Source organism: Ornithorhynchus anatinus, chromosome 16 (assembly GCF_004115215.2).
Source record: "Ornithorhynchus anatinus isolate Pmale09 chromosome 16, mOrnAna1.pri.v4, whole genome shotgun sequence".
In the NCBI taxonomy this organism is placed as follows: domain Eukaryota; kingdom Metazoa; phylum Chordata; class Mammalia; order Monotremata; family Ornithorhynchidae; genus Ornithorhynchus; species Ornithorhynchus anatinus.
Window position 1 is genome coordinate 11,516,073 of NC_041743.1, and position 14,868 is coordinate 11,530,940.

The window sequence follows — 14,868 nt, forward strand, 5'->3', positions numbered from 1 at the left end:
GTGTCAGCATTGTGGAAGATTTTAAGATTTCAAAATCTGAGTGGTTAATGTCTGAAACAAGGAGAGTGATTACAGGAACGACATTCCCCTGGAGATCAGTGTTTTGGGCAAGTCTGTTGTGAGAAATTAAGTTTTCTGTGTTGGTGTTATACTGTGGCAGGCTGCTTTACTGGGTATGGTACTGGACTGAGTGTTGAAAAGTCTTTATTCTAGTCTAGTATGTGACCTTATATTGGAGTGCAAATTAACTGGTTTCTTAAACTAATACTTTATAAAGTACCCTGCAATCACTGGCGAAAGATGCTGGGACATTCATCTTAAATCAAAAGATCTCAAAGTTCAACCTCGCCTTTAAAAGATTTTACATGGGCTCAGAATGGGAGCACAGCGGTTAGCAAATACTTAGCACTGGGTGGCTTTTTGTAAAATCCGAATACTGGTCCACCTGTCCCCCGAGCATTTTGATTCAAAATTCTGACTGACAATAAGGAAGAAAGAATGCAAAGCTCTTGTCCGTCCTTTAAACTCCAAGTTAGTAAAGACACAGTAAAGACAACTTTTTGAATTACCCATAGTCCAAATAGAAGGAAAAAAACCCCCTAAAACCTTGTCCTTTGGGTCCCCTTGGATATATCTATGAAAGGAGCAGACTAAGAAAGTTTGTTGTAAAATGCTTTAATGTGACTGCACTTTTTCCAGGAGGAAGACTTATGGGGACAAGATGACGCCAACAGATTTATATCCAGATATTTTCAATTGAATTTGACTTGAGGGAAAGAGAACTGTAAAACATGAGTCCTGACGTTTCACGCTTTTAGACTATTTTTTTAGTTTGTTTACCACTGAATAACAGTGTTACTAAATGGCTTCTTTCTTGATAGATGAGTATAGAATCAAACCTGTGGAAGAGGTCAAATACATGAAAAATGGAGCAGAAGATGAACAGAAAGTAGCAGTCAGGAACCAAGAAAACTTGGTAAGGATCACCTTTTTTCATTTAATAAAGTGAATTTTGGAGACAGTTAACACATCTGCATTGTGTGTTCAGAGAACAATTTTCAATCTTGAAAAATGTCTTGGTTATTGGAGAACTTGCTCTGGAGGTGCAAAATTCTTTCTTGTATCCTGTTTATGTCTGTTAATAAGTACATAATTGTTCAGTTGGTTGAATGTGTGTAAATGGAGCAAGATAGATATTTTTGTATTTAGTTCCTCTGATATAGAAAAATATTCAGATCAGGAAAAATGGATATGAGCTATAATTGTTCTCCATAGGCCAAATTGTTATGGAAAAGTTACTTTTATTAGCTTTTCAAAGAAAACTTATTGAAAGGATCATGGATAAGTTTTTCTGTCTAAAGAGTCTTTACTTCACAGTCACAGCATAAAAGCACACTATGGGGGTGGAATTGATGTAAAATAATCATAATGATCCAAAACAAGTCATTTGGAATGTTGATATCCTTTAACAAAATCAGTATTATGATTTACTCTGCAATGTCAAATTCCACCTATAAAAACAATGTTTTAACTTTCATATATGATTCTGTTGAGTTTTTAATGGACAGAACTACACATTTCTTAAAATTGTATGACAGGCAAAGGTTTTTGATGCATTGAGTATTCTTTTTTTTCATTCTTATCTAGTTAAACAAAAAATTTTAAAGTCTTAAAATTCTTATTTCTTTCTAAAGTTATTTTTTCCTATTAAGAAAATCCATCAGACTTTCAATTGGAATTATATAATATAAACGGATTTTTTTTCATGGTATTTGGGAAGCGCTTACTATGTGCCAGGCACTGTACTAAGCGCTTGAGATAGATACAAGCTAAACATGTTGAACACAGTCCATTTCATAAATGAAGCTCAGTATTAATCCTCATTTTACAGAGGAGGTAACTGAGGCACTGAGAAATTATGACTTGTCCGAGGCCACACAGCAAAGTGGCAGAGCGGGATTAGAACCCAGGTCCTTCTGACTTCAGGCCTGTACTTTGTCCACTAGACCACACTGCTCTATTTCCTGAATTTGAACCTCATCTAACCTTGGTACAGCCATTTTTGAATTTCTCACCTGAGCGTATGTTCTAAAATGTAAACAACAAATTTCAGATACAGATTCCACTTCAATAAATGGAAAGCATTTTGAATGCCAGACCAGTATTAAAAATCACACTGGTTATAGCATTCCACCCTGAAAAATGCGGAAGGCATGTGTAACTGCAAACCTGTATAATAGAGATTGTACCGTGTTTTTTCTCACTAGCAGAATATGCCCTTTCCAAGTATAATTTTCTCTTGGGTTCTCAATCCAATCTTCACTATGAGTTTAGGTAGCAGTGAACAAGTATGTTGAATAATTGCTCATCAGACTTTATCCTGACATGACTCTGCTTTGTTGCTTGGCATTACTGGCTTCCCAGTAGAAGGAATGGTAGCTCGCAAGAACTGTGCATTCCATGATATTGCCTATGCCCTCTTTTTTCAGGCAGCATCTGGTCTTTAGTCAGCATTGTGTCTGCTCTAAAAGCATGTGAGTGTGTGCCTGTTTTAAGTGCCATTGCAAGAATCAGCTCTGGTAGTGGAACAATTAGTGCTTTTCTCTGACAGCTGAATAAGGAATAAAACCTAAGAAATTTCTGCTGATCTTTCTGAGATGTATAGCATCCTAAAATAGGCATGTTCTGCTGTAGTTTAGTTGAGTAGCTCAAGTGATGTGGTAGATTCACGTAATAAAATATCTCCTTTGCATGACAAATCAGCGGATTCGGGAAAGTTCATCCAGGAACTTGCAGCACGATGATGCTGTGTGGTCTTTAACGCTTTTTAAATGGCTATATACCATTATTTGATCATTTTTTGCTATATTTACCTCTCTGAGTGTTAGGATTTTATGTCATATATTAAAAGTAATTTTTATTAATTGGGTAAGGCAGCCAGGATATTATTTTTGCCCAAGCTGGTTGAAGACTGTAAAGGCGTTTAGTAAGAATTAGGTTCTAAAGCAAGAAAAACATAGGATCATCCTGAGATTTGAGGCTGATGGTGAGTTTGAAAAAGAATAAAGACAACCATGATTGAAAACCCAATTTATTTAGCATGCCTCAACTTAAATCTGGTAAATCTGGTACATTTACATAACTATAGTGGTGTTCTTGCTTTGTTTTTTAAAGGCTTTCTGTTAATTCAATAAAAACAAGATAATATTTTAGGTTATTGTTCACGTTTTCAAGAATGTCCTCTCTGACAACTACCCTTAATAGAGCTATTTTCTAGTATATGCTGCTTTACTTGAGTCCCTGATGATTGCTTCACCACTCCAAGATTCAATTTAATTGATTTTTAATTTGTAATCTGTTTGTTTTGTGTACATGAGATGAATCCTTTTGAATCTGCTAGTCCAATTCTTCAATTATTGGTTGTACATCTAGTTCTAGTTACACTAATTTTGAGGCTGATTTGAGCATCCTCACCAAGACACTGACCCCGAGCTAAATCCAGATGACAAATCCTTCCAGAGGAAATCCATGGTGTTTCGGGAGACTGTCAGATAAAGTGCAGTCAAAATGGAGACGTAGCTGATCGTTTCACCCCTTTGCTTTCCTCCTGTTTTACCCTCCCATATTCCACAAAAGAAAACATTGCTGTCAGTGGCACTCTGGGTGAGAGAGAGTTGCACTTTGTTATCCCTATGCCTTATTTGGACTCTGGATGTCAGCCCTTTTTTTTTTTCCTGTTGTTAAGCATTTAGTATGTGTCAAACCCTGTCCTAAGCGCCGGGGTGGGTGCAAGTTAGGTCAGACACAGTCCCTGTGCCTCATGGGGCTCACAGTCCAAGTAGGAGGGAAAACAGGTAGTTAATTCCCATATTACAGTTGAGAAGGCAGAGGCACAGAGAAGTTGTGGCTTGCCCGAGGTCACACAGCAAGCAATTGGCAGAGCTGGAATTAGAACCGAGGACCTCTGACTCAGGCCAATGCTCTTCCCACTAGACCATGCTGCTTGTGTGCCTTCACCCTTGGTGTTTGCGCAAGAAACTGAATATTGACTAGCAGGACCCAAAAAACAGCTCCAGCAGTGAGTTTGGAGAGAACATTCAGTCCATGGGCAGCACCGGGACAGTTGAATTGGGGTCATTGGGACCTTGGCCTTTATGGCTTCTGAAGCAGAAGCCTCCTCAGACCCCTGAGCACAATTTGAATTAATAAAAGCAGTCATTTATAGCCAAGGAGCAGCAGCAAAGTTGGTGTTTCAGATCAGAGGTGGGGTAGCCTCTGTCAGATCAAAACCGAGGAGTCAAGGGTAAGCCATATAACAAAGGGTCAACAATGTCAGGGTCAACAGGCAGCCCCATTAGATGTTCCACAAATCCTGAGAAAACTGGAAGGCTTCGTAGGCCCCACATTCCTTTCCTCAAACATCTCCAGATGTGCAAGAGGCATTTCCATTTGCTTATAAAAACCAACCAGAAGAGTTCATTTATACACACACACGCAGGTTGCCTAGATGTTTATGAACAACAGTAGAATTTCATCCATTGCTCCTGGTTGAATTGTTTCAACCAGCAGGCTTCATTGGTCATTTTTTTTTTCAGTGGTATTTGTTAAGTGCTTACTCTATGCCAGGCACTATATTAAGCACTGGCGTAGATACAAACTAATCAGGCTTTCTGGGACTCCCAGTCTTAATCCCCATTTTACAGATGAAGTAACTAAGGCATACAGTAAGTGCTCAATAAATACAGTTAAATCAATGAAGTGCTCGATAATATAATTGACTCCCAAGGATCTAGGCTACAGCATGTTCCATATCTTACAAGTAATTCTGACAGAGGTAATGCTTCTCTTGAAGTTGAGCTGGAAGAACCTGGCTGTTCAAAAGTGTGATTGGGAGGCTCAGAATAATGGGGATATAGAAACTAAATGATCCTGCTGACTAGAGAGCCTCGTAGATTGAATTCTAAATGTCACTGCTGACTGGCTGAGAGACTTAAAGCAAGTTTCGTAACCCTAGGCTGATTGTACCAGTTTTGTTGAAAATCCAAATGCTGAGCCACACCACTTTAAGTGACTGTGAGAGCGCGAGGGGACACGAGAGCGCGAGGGGACACTCTGGGGCATGTGAACTCAGAGGACTGTGGGATGTGCCCCAAGAGTGTACTTAGCTGGCCAGACAGGGAACTGTGCAGATTTAAATGGCCTAAGAATAGTGGGGAGTTGGCGAAGGTAGGCAGCCTTTTCATCCAGGACAGTTCCAATTCTGGGGCATGTGCGTATTTTTTCCAGAATTACTCAGGACAGGCTATAAAGGTTCAGGCCCATCCCAGCTAAATTGGGATATGCGGCCAGCCTACACTCAACCTCTCTCTGCCTCCATCAGCACACCTTTTGAAATGAAAACACTGCCACTAAGCACCTCCATCACCAGAATGATGGGGGATTAATGATATAATGCTCTTTGATCTTTTGAGAAGGTGCTCTTTAACTTGAAGTATTATCAATCCAAGCCATCAATACAAACTGAATCCTATAAGAACTGCTGCAGTCATCAGTTATAGGCAAGCAGCTAGGAAACATAGAAAATGCCTGAAGACATTAGTTCAAACAGCACCATCTTCTCACAGCCCTAATAGACACATCATTCTTTGGCTGTATCAGAAGGAAGACAACCTCATTGTCATTAAGATTTGCATTAGTTGTGACTTTGACACTTTCTTTGCTGTCCTGATGTATTGATTTTGGATTTGTAGATAAGCTGTAGCTTGAGCTAGTGGGAAGTGTAGTGCCAGTTATTACTGTGAGGAGAATGACTACTACAAATGATTGAATTATAATAAATTCTGCTACTGTATTTTGGCACAAAGGCATTCATCTCATGTGTTTTCGATCAATCAGTCGTACTTTTTGACTGTTTACTGTGTGCAGAACTCTGTACTGAGCACTTGGGAGAGTAAAGTATAGCAGAGTTGACAGACATGTTCCTTGCCCACAGTGAGATTACAGTCTAGAGGGGGAGATAGACATTAATATGAATAAATCATGGATATATATATTTGATAGGCTGAGGGAGGAGCGAATAAAGAGCGCAAGGGTGACGCAGAAGGGAATCGGAGAAGAGGAAATGAGGACTTAATCAGGGAAGGTCTCTTGGAGGAGCTGTGCTTTCTTTAAGGCTTTGCAGAGAGTGATTACCTGTCAGATATGAAGGAGGGCATGCCTGGCCAGAGGCAGGATGTGGATGAGAGGTAAGTGGCAGAATAGGAGAGCTTGAGGTACGGTGAGAAGGTTGGCATTAAAGGAGCCAAGCGGGCAGGCTGCATTGTAGGAGCAGCGAGGTAAGGTAGAAGGGGACAAATTGATTGAGTGCTTCAGAGCCGTCGGAAAGGAGTTTCTTTTTGATGTGGAGGTGGATAGGTAGCCACAGGTGGTTCTTGAGGAGTGGGGAAACATGGACTGAGTGGTTTTGTAGAAAAATGATCTGTGCAGGAGAGTGAAGTATGGACTGGAGTGGGAGAGACAGGAGCTGGGAGGTCAGCAAGGAGGCTGATGCGGTATTCCAGGTGGAATAGGGTAAGTGCTTGAATTAGCGAGAGAGGAAAGGGCAGATTTTAGCGATGTCGTGAAGGTTGAACCAACAGGATTTGGTGACAGATTGAATATGTGGGTTGAAAGAGAAAGATGAGTCGAGGATAACACCAAGGTTATGGGCTTAGGTGACAGGGAAGATGTAGGTGCTGTCTACAGTGATGGGAAAATCAAGGGTAGGATAGGGGTTTGGTTGGGGAAGATAAATTGTGTTGGGTATGTCAAGTTTGAATTGTCCTTGGGACATCCAAGTAGAGGTGTCTTGAAAGCAGGAGGAAATGTGAGACTCCAGAGGAGAGAGATCAAGGCTAGAGATATAGATTTGGGAATCATCCACATAGAAATGGTAGTCGAAACCATAGGAGCGAATTAATGAGATCCCGCCAAGAGAGTGGGTATAGATGGGGAATGAAAGAGGATCCAGAACTGAGTTTAGAGGGACTCCTACAGTTAGGGGGTGGAAGGCAGAGGAGGAGCCCATGCAAGAGACTGATGAAATATGAAACCTAGGTAAAATATGTATTTTGTTTCTCATGTTTATACATGGCCACAGCCTCCTCTGTCACAGCCATTTATGGCTTCTGGTTTGTCTCCCTGCACACCACTTTTCCCAAATAACCTACTGTCAAAGGTCTCACCTTTGGCCACCTCCCAACTGTGTTGGGCTGCTATTCAAGAGGCAGTCCCAGGGATAGAAATCTTGTCAATCATGTGATGCTGTAGGGTTACTGTTTGACTTAAGCTACTGGCTTAGTTTATGTGGCTGGCATTTAGCACATTTAACCCAACCAGAATTGAGACAAACTAAGAAAACATTAAAAATGACTAAGATTTGGGCATATGCCTGAATTCTCTGTTGAGTGGTTAGCCATGGTAATTATTATTGAGTCTTTCTGCAGTGTTATTTCCCTTTCCTTCTTTTCATGACATGAAAAATAAAGCAAAAGCTTATAGAGGCTAGTTCTAATGGATGGCAAAGTTTACTACAGTAATGCAGGTCATTAAACAGTTTCCTAATGTTCTGAAAGAGTTAATGTCCTTCCCAAGGCCTATTGTACATCAACTTTAGCCATCGAAAAAAATCTCTCTCATTGTTCAGTTAATCTGTCAGCAAGTCCTTGAAGTGAGACAGGAGGAGATGAGATGCCACTCAGTGACTTTTTAGGACCTGAAACCATGACACTATGTTTTAGAGATTTAATCGAGGTATATGGGTAAAGAGTTAAACTTCCTAGTTTCTCTAACCTGAACTATTCTCAAGCCATCGCACACTCTTCCTTTTCCCTTTATTTGCAGGCTCGGTAAGTATACACACCAAGACTCTTGGGGAAATAGTAATAGTAATGTTAATAGCAAAAAGATTCTAAGGAGAAATTGTTCTAAGTTTTTCAGTTTTTGTCCTTTGGTCATATGTATTTTGTAGCATGAGCAAGTAGCAAGTAATATCCACACTGATAGGTAGCACAAATAGTCTCATTTTATTTTGGTTTTGACAAGGCTGAAAGTGGAATTCACTCCAGAATATAGTAATTTGGGAGTGAATGAGGAGACTGGAGGGCCCATCTATTTCCTCTTCTGGGAGAACTCATTATTTAGTTTGCCCATATAATATTGGATCTATAAGAACTCCATCTTCAGTGCTTTTTCCATATGCATGCTAGCACTAATTTAATTCTCTTGATTTGCATGCTCATAGAACGCTATGTCATTTAGGTGTTGCATTTTTCTTTGGAAAAGAAAAAAACAGAAATATTGGTTCCTGCTGATTATACTCTTCTGAAATTTAATAAACCTCATTGCCTTTGGTTTGGTTAATAGTGTTCTATTGTAGATTGTATTTCAGAGACTAAAAGTGATTGTGTTTTTGTAATTTGGAGGATTGATTAGAGGGTTTTTTTCAGTTTTAAATAATTTTTCAGTTGTGGTGGTTCAAAATGACTTCGCCAAGAAGCAAGAACTGTAAATAGATTTGAGCATAAATTGTGTCTTAAATAGACTCTAAGGAGAGCATGAATGAATGATACAGGAGGGAAGATGGAAAGAATGAGAAATAAGGATTTTACAGGAAATGAGTTCTTTAGTTGCTGGCAGAGTCAGAGTGGTCCTGAGTCCTAGAACCTTCTGTCTCATTGGTCAGAGTCCCCCCCATTCCCTTTTCCATGAAAGATAAACCTGGGTTTTGGGTAAAGATGTGTGGCAGAACTGTTGTCAGGTCCAGTTGTGTAAGTGGGAACTGCTTTTGCTCAGGTACTTTAGTTTAATGCCTGTTCCTGGGTACCCATGGTGCACCAAAGTCACTATAAAAGTCAGAGTCCCTGCCTAGTAAGTATTCTGCATTCTACAAAGTGGATAATATCTAACTTTATTAGGATTTTTTAAAATTTCATTTGATTTATATTTAGCTAGTGAGAGCCAGAAGAGAAGCAGATCTGGGAAATGCCTAGAGGCTCATGTATGTCTCACGCAGTTCTTGAAGTCCTAGCTACTCTTGATAGATATTCTCATTGGATAATCATTTTCAGATACAGAACTCTACTAAACTGGTCTGCCTTTTCTCTTGGGGGTAGTAGAATGTGTCTTCTCCAAGCACTGATTTCCATGATGAACTCTCATGGGAACCAGAGCGGGTTAGTATTTTGGGAAGAATCTGAAAGTTTCCCTATGATCCCAAGCATTTTTGAAATGGAGTTTTCCAAATCTAATTGCCAGTGGTCACTGTTTAGAACAACATTGCTCCTTTCCATTCCATCTCTGTCAGTGATATTTTTTGAGTGCTTACTGTGTGCCGAGCTCTGTACTAAGTGCTTGGGAGAGTACAATAGAGTTGATGGTGCATTCCCAGCATCTCTTCCCACTAGGAGCTTCTTACAGTCTAGATGGGTCTATCGTCTATGACCTTTTTAAAGATTTCTTAGATTTTTTCGATAGTCTTATTGCTCTTGATCAGTAGAGGCTGTAAAACCTCCGTGGCTAAAGATTTTTCAATATAGGCTAGACACTGAACTCCCCAAACTAATCCAGGTATGCTCTGACCAAAGACAGGAAGGAATATTTATATCTTCTAACCCTGTGATTTTGAGGGCTGAATTCTACATTCACATTTTCATTCCTCAACCCCTCTGAACCCACAGGACTGACTATTAGATGAGGCAATCTGATAAACCCTTCCCAAAGAACTCTATCAGGAAAGTGCATCTAGGGAGCCACAGCTCATCACTGCTGACTGAAAGACAAAAAGAAACTGTTTACCTGACCAGTGACGAAACAGTTGTTTTCACGTTGAGTTGAGTAATTGACGTAGCATCAGAGGTTTTTGTTTTTTTCTCTCAAGGAAAACCTGCGAAATGTTGACTTGAAAAGTCTTTTCCTGGTCTCGCATCACAGTTATAAGGATTAAAGTAGAACTGTCTTTTGGTTTGAAGAGGTCACTGCTAACCTTAAGATTGAGGGTGCTTGTCACTGGGAGAGAATTTCATAAATACTTGCCCACACTGCCCATGAAAATAAGTAGAGCTCTTATTTTGGTCTCGTGCCATGCAGGGTGCACAGGAGTACTATCAGACTAGCAATGCTGTCTCTTCTCTGGCACTCAGGATTATTAATAGTAGTAGTAATGGTATTTATTGAGAGTCCACTGGTGTAATGCACTTTTCTAAGGCCAGACTGGATCTGCCTGTGTTTCATAGGATGTATTTTCCAGCTGGGAGAAGATGGGAATTGTATGTCCTACCACCAGCAGAACTTGCATTAGAATTGTTTTCACCATAATGGTGATGGTTTGCACTGACATCCCCAAGCTTCCATTCTCCTGCTTCCATTGTGACAGCACTAGTAAGAGTAACAGGTGCCTCGATGGCAAACTGACGCCACTTTACCCTAACCATTCTATAAGCCATTGCTAAGTATAACTCTTAGAGTGGCTTAGTGTTGGTGAAGGGGGGCTTTCCACGGTCTTGAGGAAGTCAGGGGAAAAATAAAAATGAAAAATCAAATGAAGACAAAAATATTCCATTTTCTATTGCACAGTTGAAACGGAAAGTAACAGTAGCATCTGGACTGATGTGAACATAGGCAGTCGGGTTATTTCAGGGGACAGGGAGGTGTCATCAAGATAGTCTTTTATCTAATAGTGACAGTAGCAATAATTGGTTAACTGCTCTACTATGTGCTAAACAATGGGGTAGATACAATATAATCCGTTTATAAAGTCCCTGTCCCACAGGGATCTCACAGTCTAAGGGAGAAAAGGCACACAGGTAGTTCATCCCCGTTTTACAGATGAGGAAACAGAGGCATTGAGAAGTGAAGTGACTTGCCCAAGGCAAGCAGACGGCAGAGCTGAGATTGGAACCCAGGTTGGCTGTCTCCCAGGCTTTTGCTCTTTCCACTAGGCCATGCTGCTTGGAATTTAAACCCTATAGTAGAATATAAGACTATATGTATAAGCTAATGAAGGAAGATCCTACTTGTTTTCTAATGTAAATAGATCCCAAAGCATTTTTTGAGTTCATGTGTGATCCCCGTGACAACTATTTGCATAACAGCTACGCCACATGAGTTGCTACTAGGTCTTAAAAATTTAGACCTCGCATATTTTTTTAAGGATTACCGAATTAAATTTTTGTGTTGCTTTACTGGAATTGATGTGGTAGTAAGAAATGCAAACCCTGGAATTAAGGAAAATCACATGGAGTTGCAAGGGATTTCAAGGCTTTTCATGTTCATTTTTTGCAAGGTTTTAGTCCCACTTATTCCCTAATCTTTACATTTTTCTTCCAATTGTGTATGTGCGCGCGCGTGTGCGTATGTGGTGGACATAGGTCATCTCTGTGGGAGGATGAAGAAAAGAAGCTTTCATTAAATTTCCAGCTCAGTTAGTATGTCTTGGAATTTAAAACGGAGCTATTTATAGATGTCGGAGACCAGCAGGAGTGGCTTAGGAAATTGCCCAGTGCAATAGTACAGTGTTTAGTGCTTAATAAACCATTGTGGTATATTAGTTCACTATATGGACAAATTGCCTGGCTTTCAGAGCTCTGCAAGGCATTGGGAAAATTATGGTTCTGTAAATATGCTTTTTTTTAATTCACTTACACAATTCTAAAAAGTTTCTTATTTCCATTGGCTATTTAAACCCAGCCATAGGTGGTTTAAATATCAGTTCCCCTGACAATGACCTTAATTCTCAGTAGGTAGCAACAGTAATGGGTCATTGGAATAAATTGTTAGATTAAGTATTAGAGAAGCAGCGTGGTGCAGTGGAAAGAGCACGGGCTTTGGAGTTAGGGCTCATGAGTTCGAATCCCAGCTCTGCCATTTGTCAGCTGTGGGACTGTGGGCAAGTCACTTAACTTCTCTGTGCCTCAGTTCCCTCATCTGTAAAATGGGGATTAAGACTGTGAGCCCCACTTGGGACAACCTGATTCCCCTGTGTCTATCCCAGCGCTTAGAACAGTGCTCTGCACATAGTAAGCGCTTAACAAATACCAACATTATTATTAAGTATGAATGATCTTGGTTCAACCAAATTCCTGTGCATTGTTGATTTTTTTTAAGTGGAAACTGCAGGTTCCTAGTTGGTAGCATTAAAGTAGTAATTTAAGAAATCCCTGTTGGAAAAAAAAATAAAATCCCAAATTGGATACTGCAGGAATCTGAGGAAGAACAAAAAAAAATTCAATTCTCAAATGTAAGTAAAGATGCATATTTGACAGATTATGTACAAACCAACACAGTTCATTGTCTCACTTCCACTAGCGACAAAGTGGTGCGCATCTCAGAAGTGTTACTTAAAAGCTCAGCCAGCCAACTACTTCTGACAATTTTTTAACAATCCGTTCATCAATTTTCTGGAACTATGTCATCAGAATAGACAGGTATTTGTCTAGTAATTAGAAACATTGAAGCTATTTAAAGCCTCCATGATCTTTCCTTAGGCAGCATTTCCGGAACTGAGGATGCAGTGGCATTCTGGGTTTTCTGTTTGTTTTAAAATATTATTTGTTAAGCACTGACTCGGTGCCAGGCACTGTACTGAGCATTGGAGTAGGTACAAACTAATCAGGTTGGGCACAGTCCTTGTCCCACATGGGACTCCTAGTCTTAATCTCCATTTTACAGATGAAACAACTAAGGTACAGAGAAGTTGTGACTTAACCAAGACCACACAGCAGACAAGTGGTGAAGGTGAGACTAAAACCCAAGTTCCTCTGAGTCCCAGTCCTTTGCTCTCTCCACTAGACCAGACTGCTTCTCATGCTGGTTTGTGTTTTTTGTTTTGTTTGTGGGGGCAGGGGAAGGTCCCATTAGGTTGGCTTGGAAGAATTATTTGGGGGCAGAGCTATATCCACGGTGAGTGTCCCAACATTCTCCTGGCAAACTGCCTCACACCTGGGATGATTTCTTAGGCTGATTTTGATCTCACTGTAGGTGAAGCAGCATGGGCCTAGTGGCAAGAGCACGGGCTTGGGAGTCAGAGGTTGTGGATTCTATTTCTGGCTCTGCCACTTGTCTGCTGTGTGACCTTGGGCAAGTCACCTAACTTCTCTGTGCCTCACTTACCTCATCCGTAAAATGGGGATTGAGACTGGGAGCCCCATGTGGGACAGGGACTGTGTCCAACCTGATTACCTCGAATCTACCCCAATGCTTAGAATGCTGCTTGGCACATAATAAGCGCTTAACAAATACCAATATTATTATCCTGGGGTTGCAGTGGCTCCTGAAGCTGCCATGTTATTTACCAGTATCAAATAAATCAGGTTAAATTTAACAGTATGCTGCTTGCTGTAATCACTTGCCCAAAAGCCAGTAGCGCAAACCCTGAACCCCTGGATGCTGGACCCCTGCAGCCTATGCTGTCAGTGACATGAGATTGGTTACTTCCCTCCTCTGTCTAGAATAATTCCTGATTTAGCATCCCTTGACCACAAGGACACTAGAGCTACCTAACAGCCAGAGTCAGTGGATGCTTGAAAATGTTTAGGCTTCCAGCAGAAAAACATGTCACCTTAGAAAACAGCTGCTTCCTGGCATAAACCCATTTTATGTCCTTCATCCAGTGGGGTGAATGTAGTAGAGGCCCAAGTGAGAAGGAAGGTCACGGTAACAAAAACTTCCTTGCCTGGTGGGGGAATGAGTGTTTGAGATATCTCAGCTGTAGAGCCTCTCTTCTGTCTTTCCTGCTTTTATTGTGTAGGAGGAATTGTTAGTTTAAAAAAAGAAAAATCCATCTGAGTCAGTGTTGGCACTCTTAAATAGAGAGGAAAAGAATTCAATTTTACTGAGATTAAGAAGGTAGTGAGATAAATCCCAAATTCTGAGGTGATTCTTTTCTAACTCTATCACCTGAACTCCCCTAGCCCCTCTCCTAGACCCTGGAGAACCTTTTTGAATCATAACAGAATAGGTAGGAGAGAGCAGTATATTTTTACCTTCTAGGTAATGGGATTGGCTGAATGGTTGGAACTGTGCACAAGGAAACTGCATGAGCGAATGTTCCAAAACATTCTTACTTTTTGAAGTTGGCCCTATCATACAGGAAAGGAGCGAAAACCAGGACTCTGAAACCAGCATTTCAAGCAGAAGGTATCCAGGCAACCGTGCTGGGTCCTGCCAAACTGCAAGTTTTAAACAAGGACCACCAATATTTGTTTTGGGATAATCACCTGAAAAATCCTTTCAAGAAAAATATGAGAAGAAGCCGCCGGCTGCCCTCAGAGGAGGAACTGGAAGACGGGAATCTCTTCAGGGCCTTTCTTCAGCTTCTCTTTAATGGGTGGATTTTTGTTTTGTATTAGAACTAATTTATTCTGCATCTCATTGGTGAATGCATTCATTTTCCCTTACCTTTTTAGTCTGCTCTTTTCCAGCAGAGGTTTCATAAGGATCGTGAGACAAGGCAGCAAAAGTAAAAAAAAAAAAAACAAACCAAAAAAAACCACAGTGCTGAGCACTGCAAACAAAAGCCACAGTCTCTGTGTGTGCATAGCATGATCCGTACAGTGGGTCCTACATTGGCCTCATGGATCCCACACGCACACCCCCATACATGAATTTCAATGTCAGTGTCTTCAAGCATGAAGGATAATCAATTAATATTATCTATTGAATTCCTATTGTATGAGGAATGCTGTATTAAGCCACTGGGCAGCTAGGAGGCATGATTCTTGGACACAAGGAGCTTACAGTCTGATGGGATAACTCTCTCTTTCTCTCTCTCTATGTGTATAAATAAATATACAGATATTTAGTGATAAATGCATATTTTCTTAAAGAAGTCCA

At 40.5% G+C, this 14,868-nt stretch overlaps 1 protein-coding gene across 5 annotated transcripts in view; it reads left to right on the forward strand.

Moving 5' to 3' along the window:
• Positions 1-14,868, forward strand: part of C16H1orf21 (chromosome 16 C1orf21 homolog) — a 153,590-nt gene that overhangs the window by 80,753 nt on the left and 57,969 nt on the right. For all 5 annotated transcript variants that reach the window (XM_039914336.1, XM_029080705.2, XM_039914334.1 and 2 more), the window contains one exon: positions 882-976. In XM_039914336.1, coding sequence (XP_039770270.1) covers positions 882-976 — 95 coding nt within the window. The remainder of the gene's footprint in view (positions 1-881; positions 977-14,868) is intronic.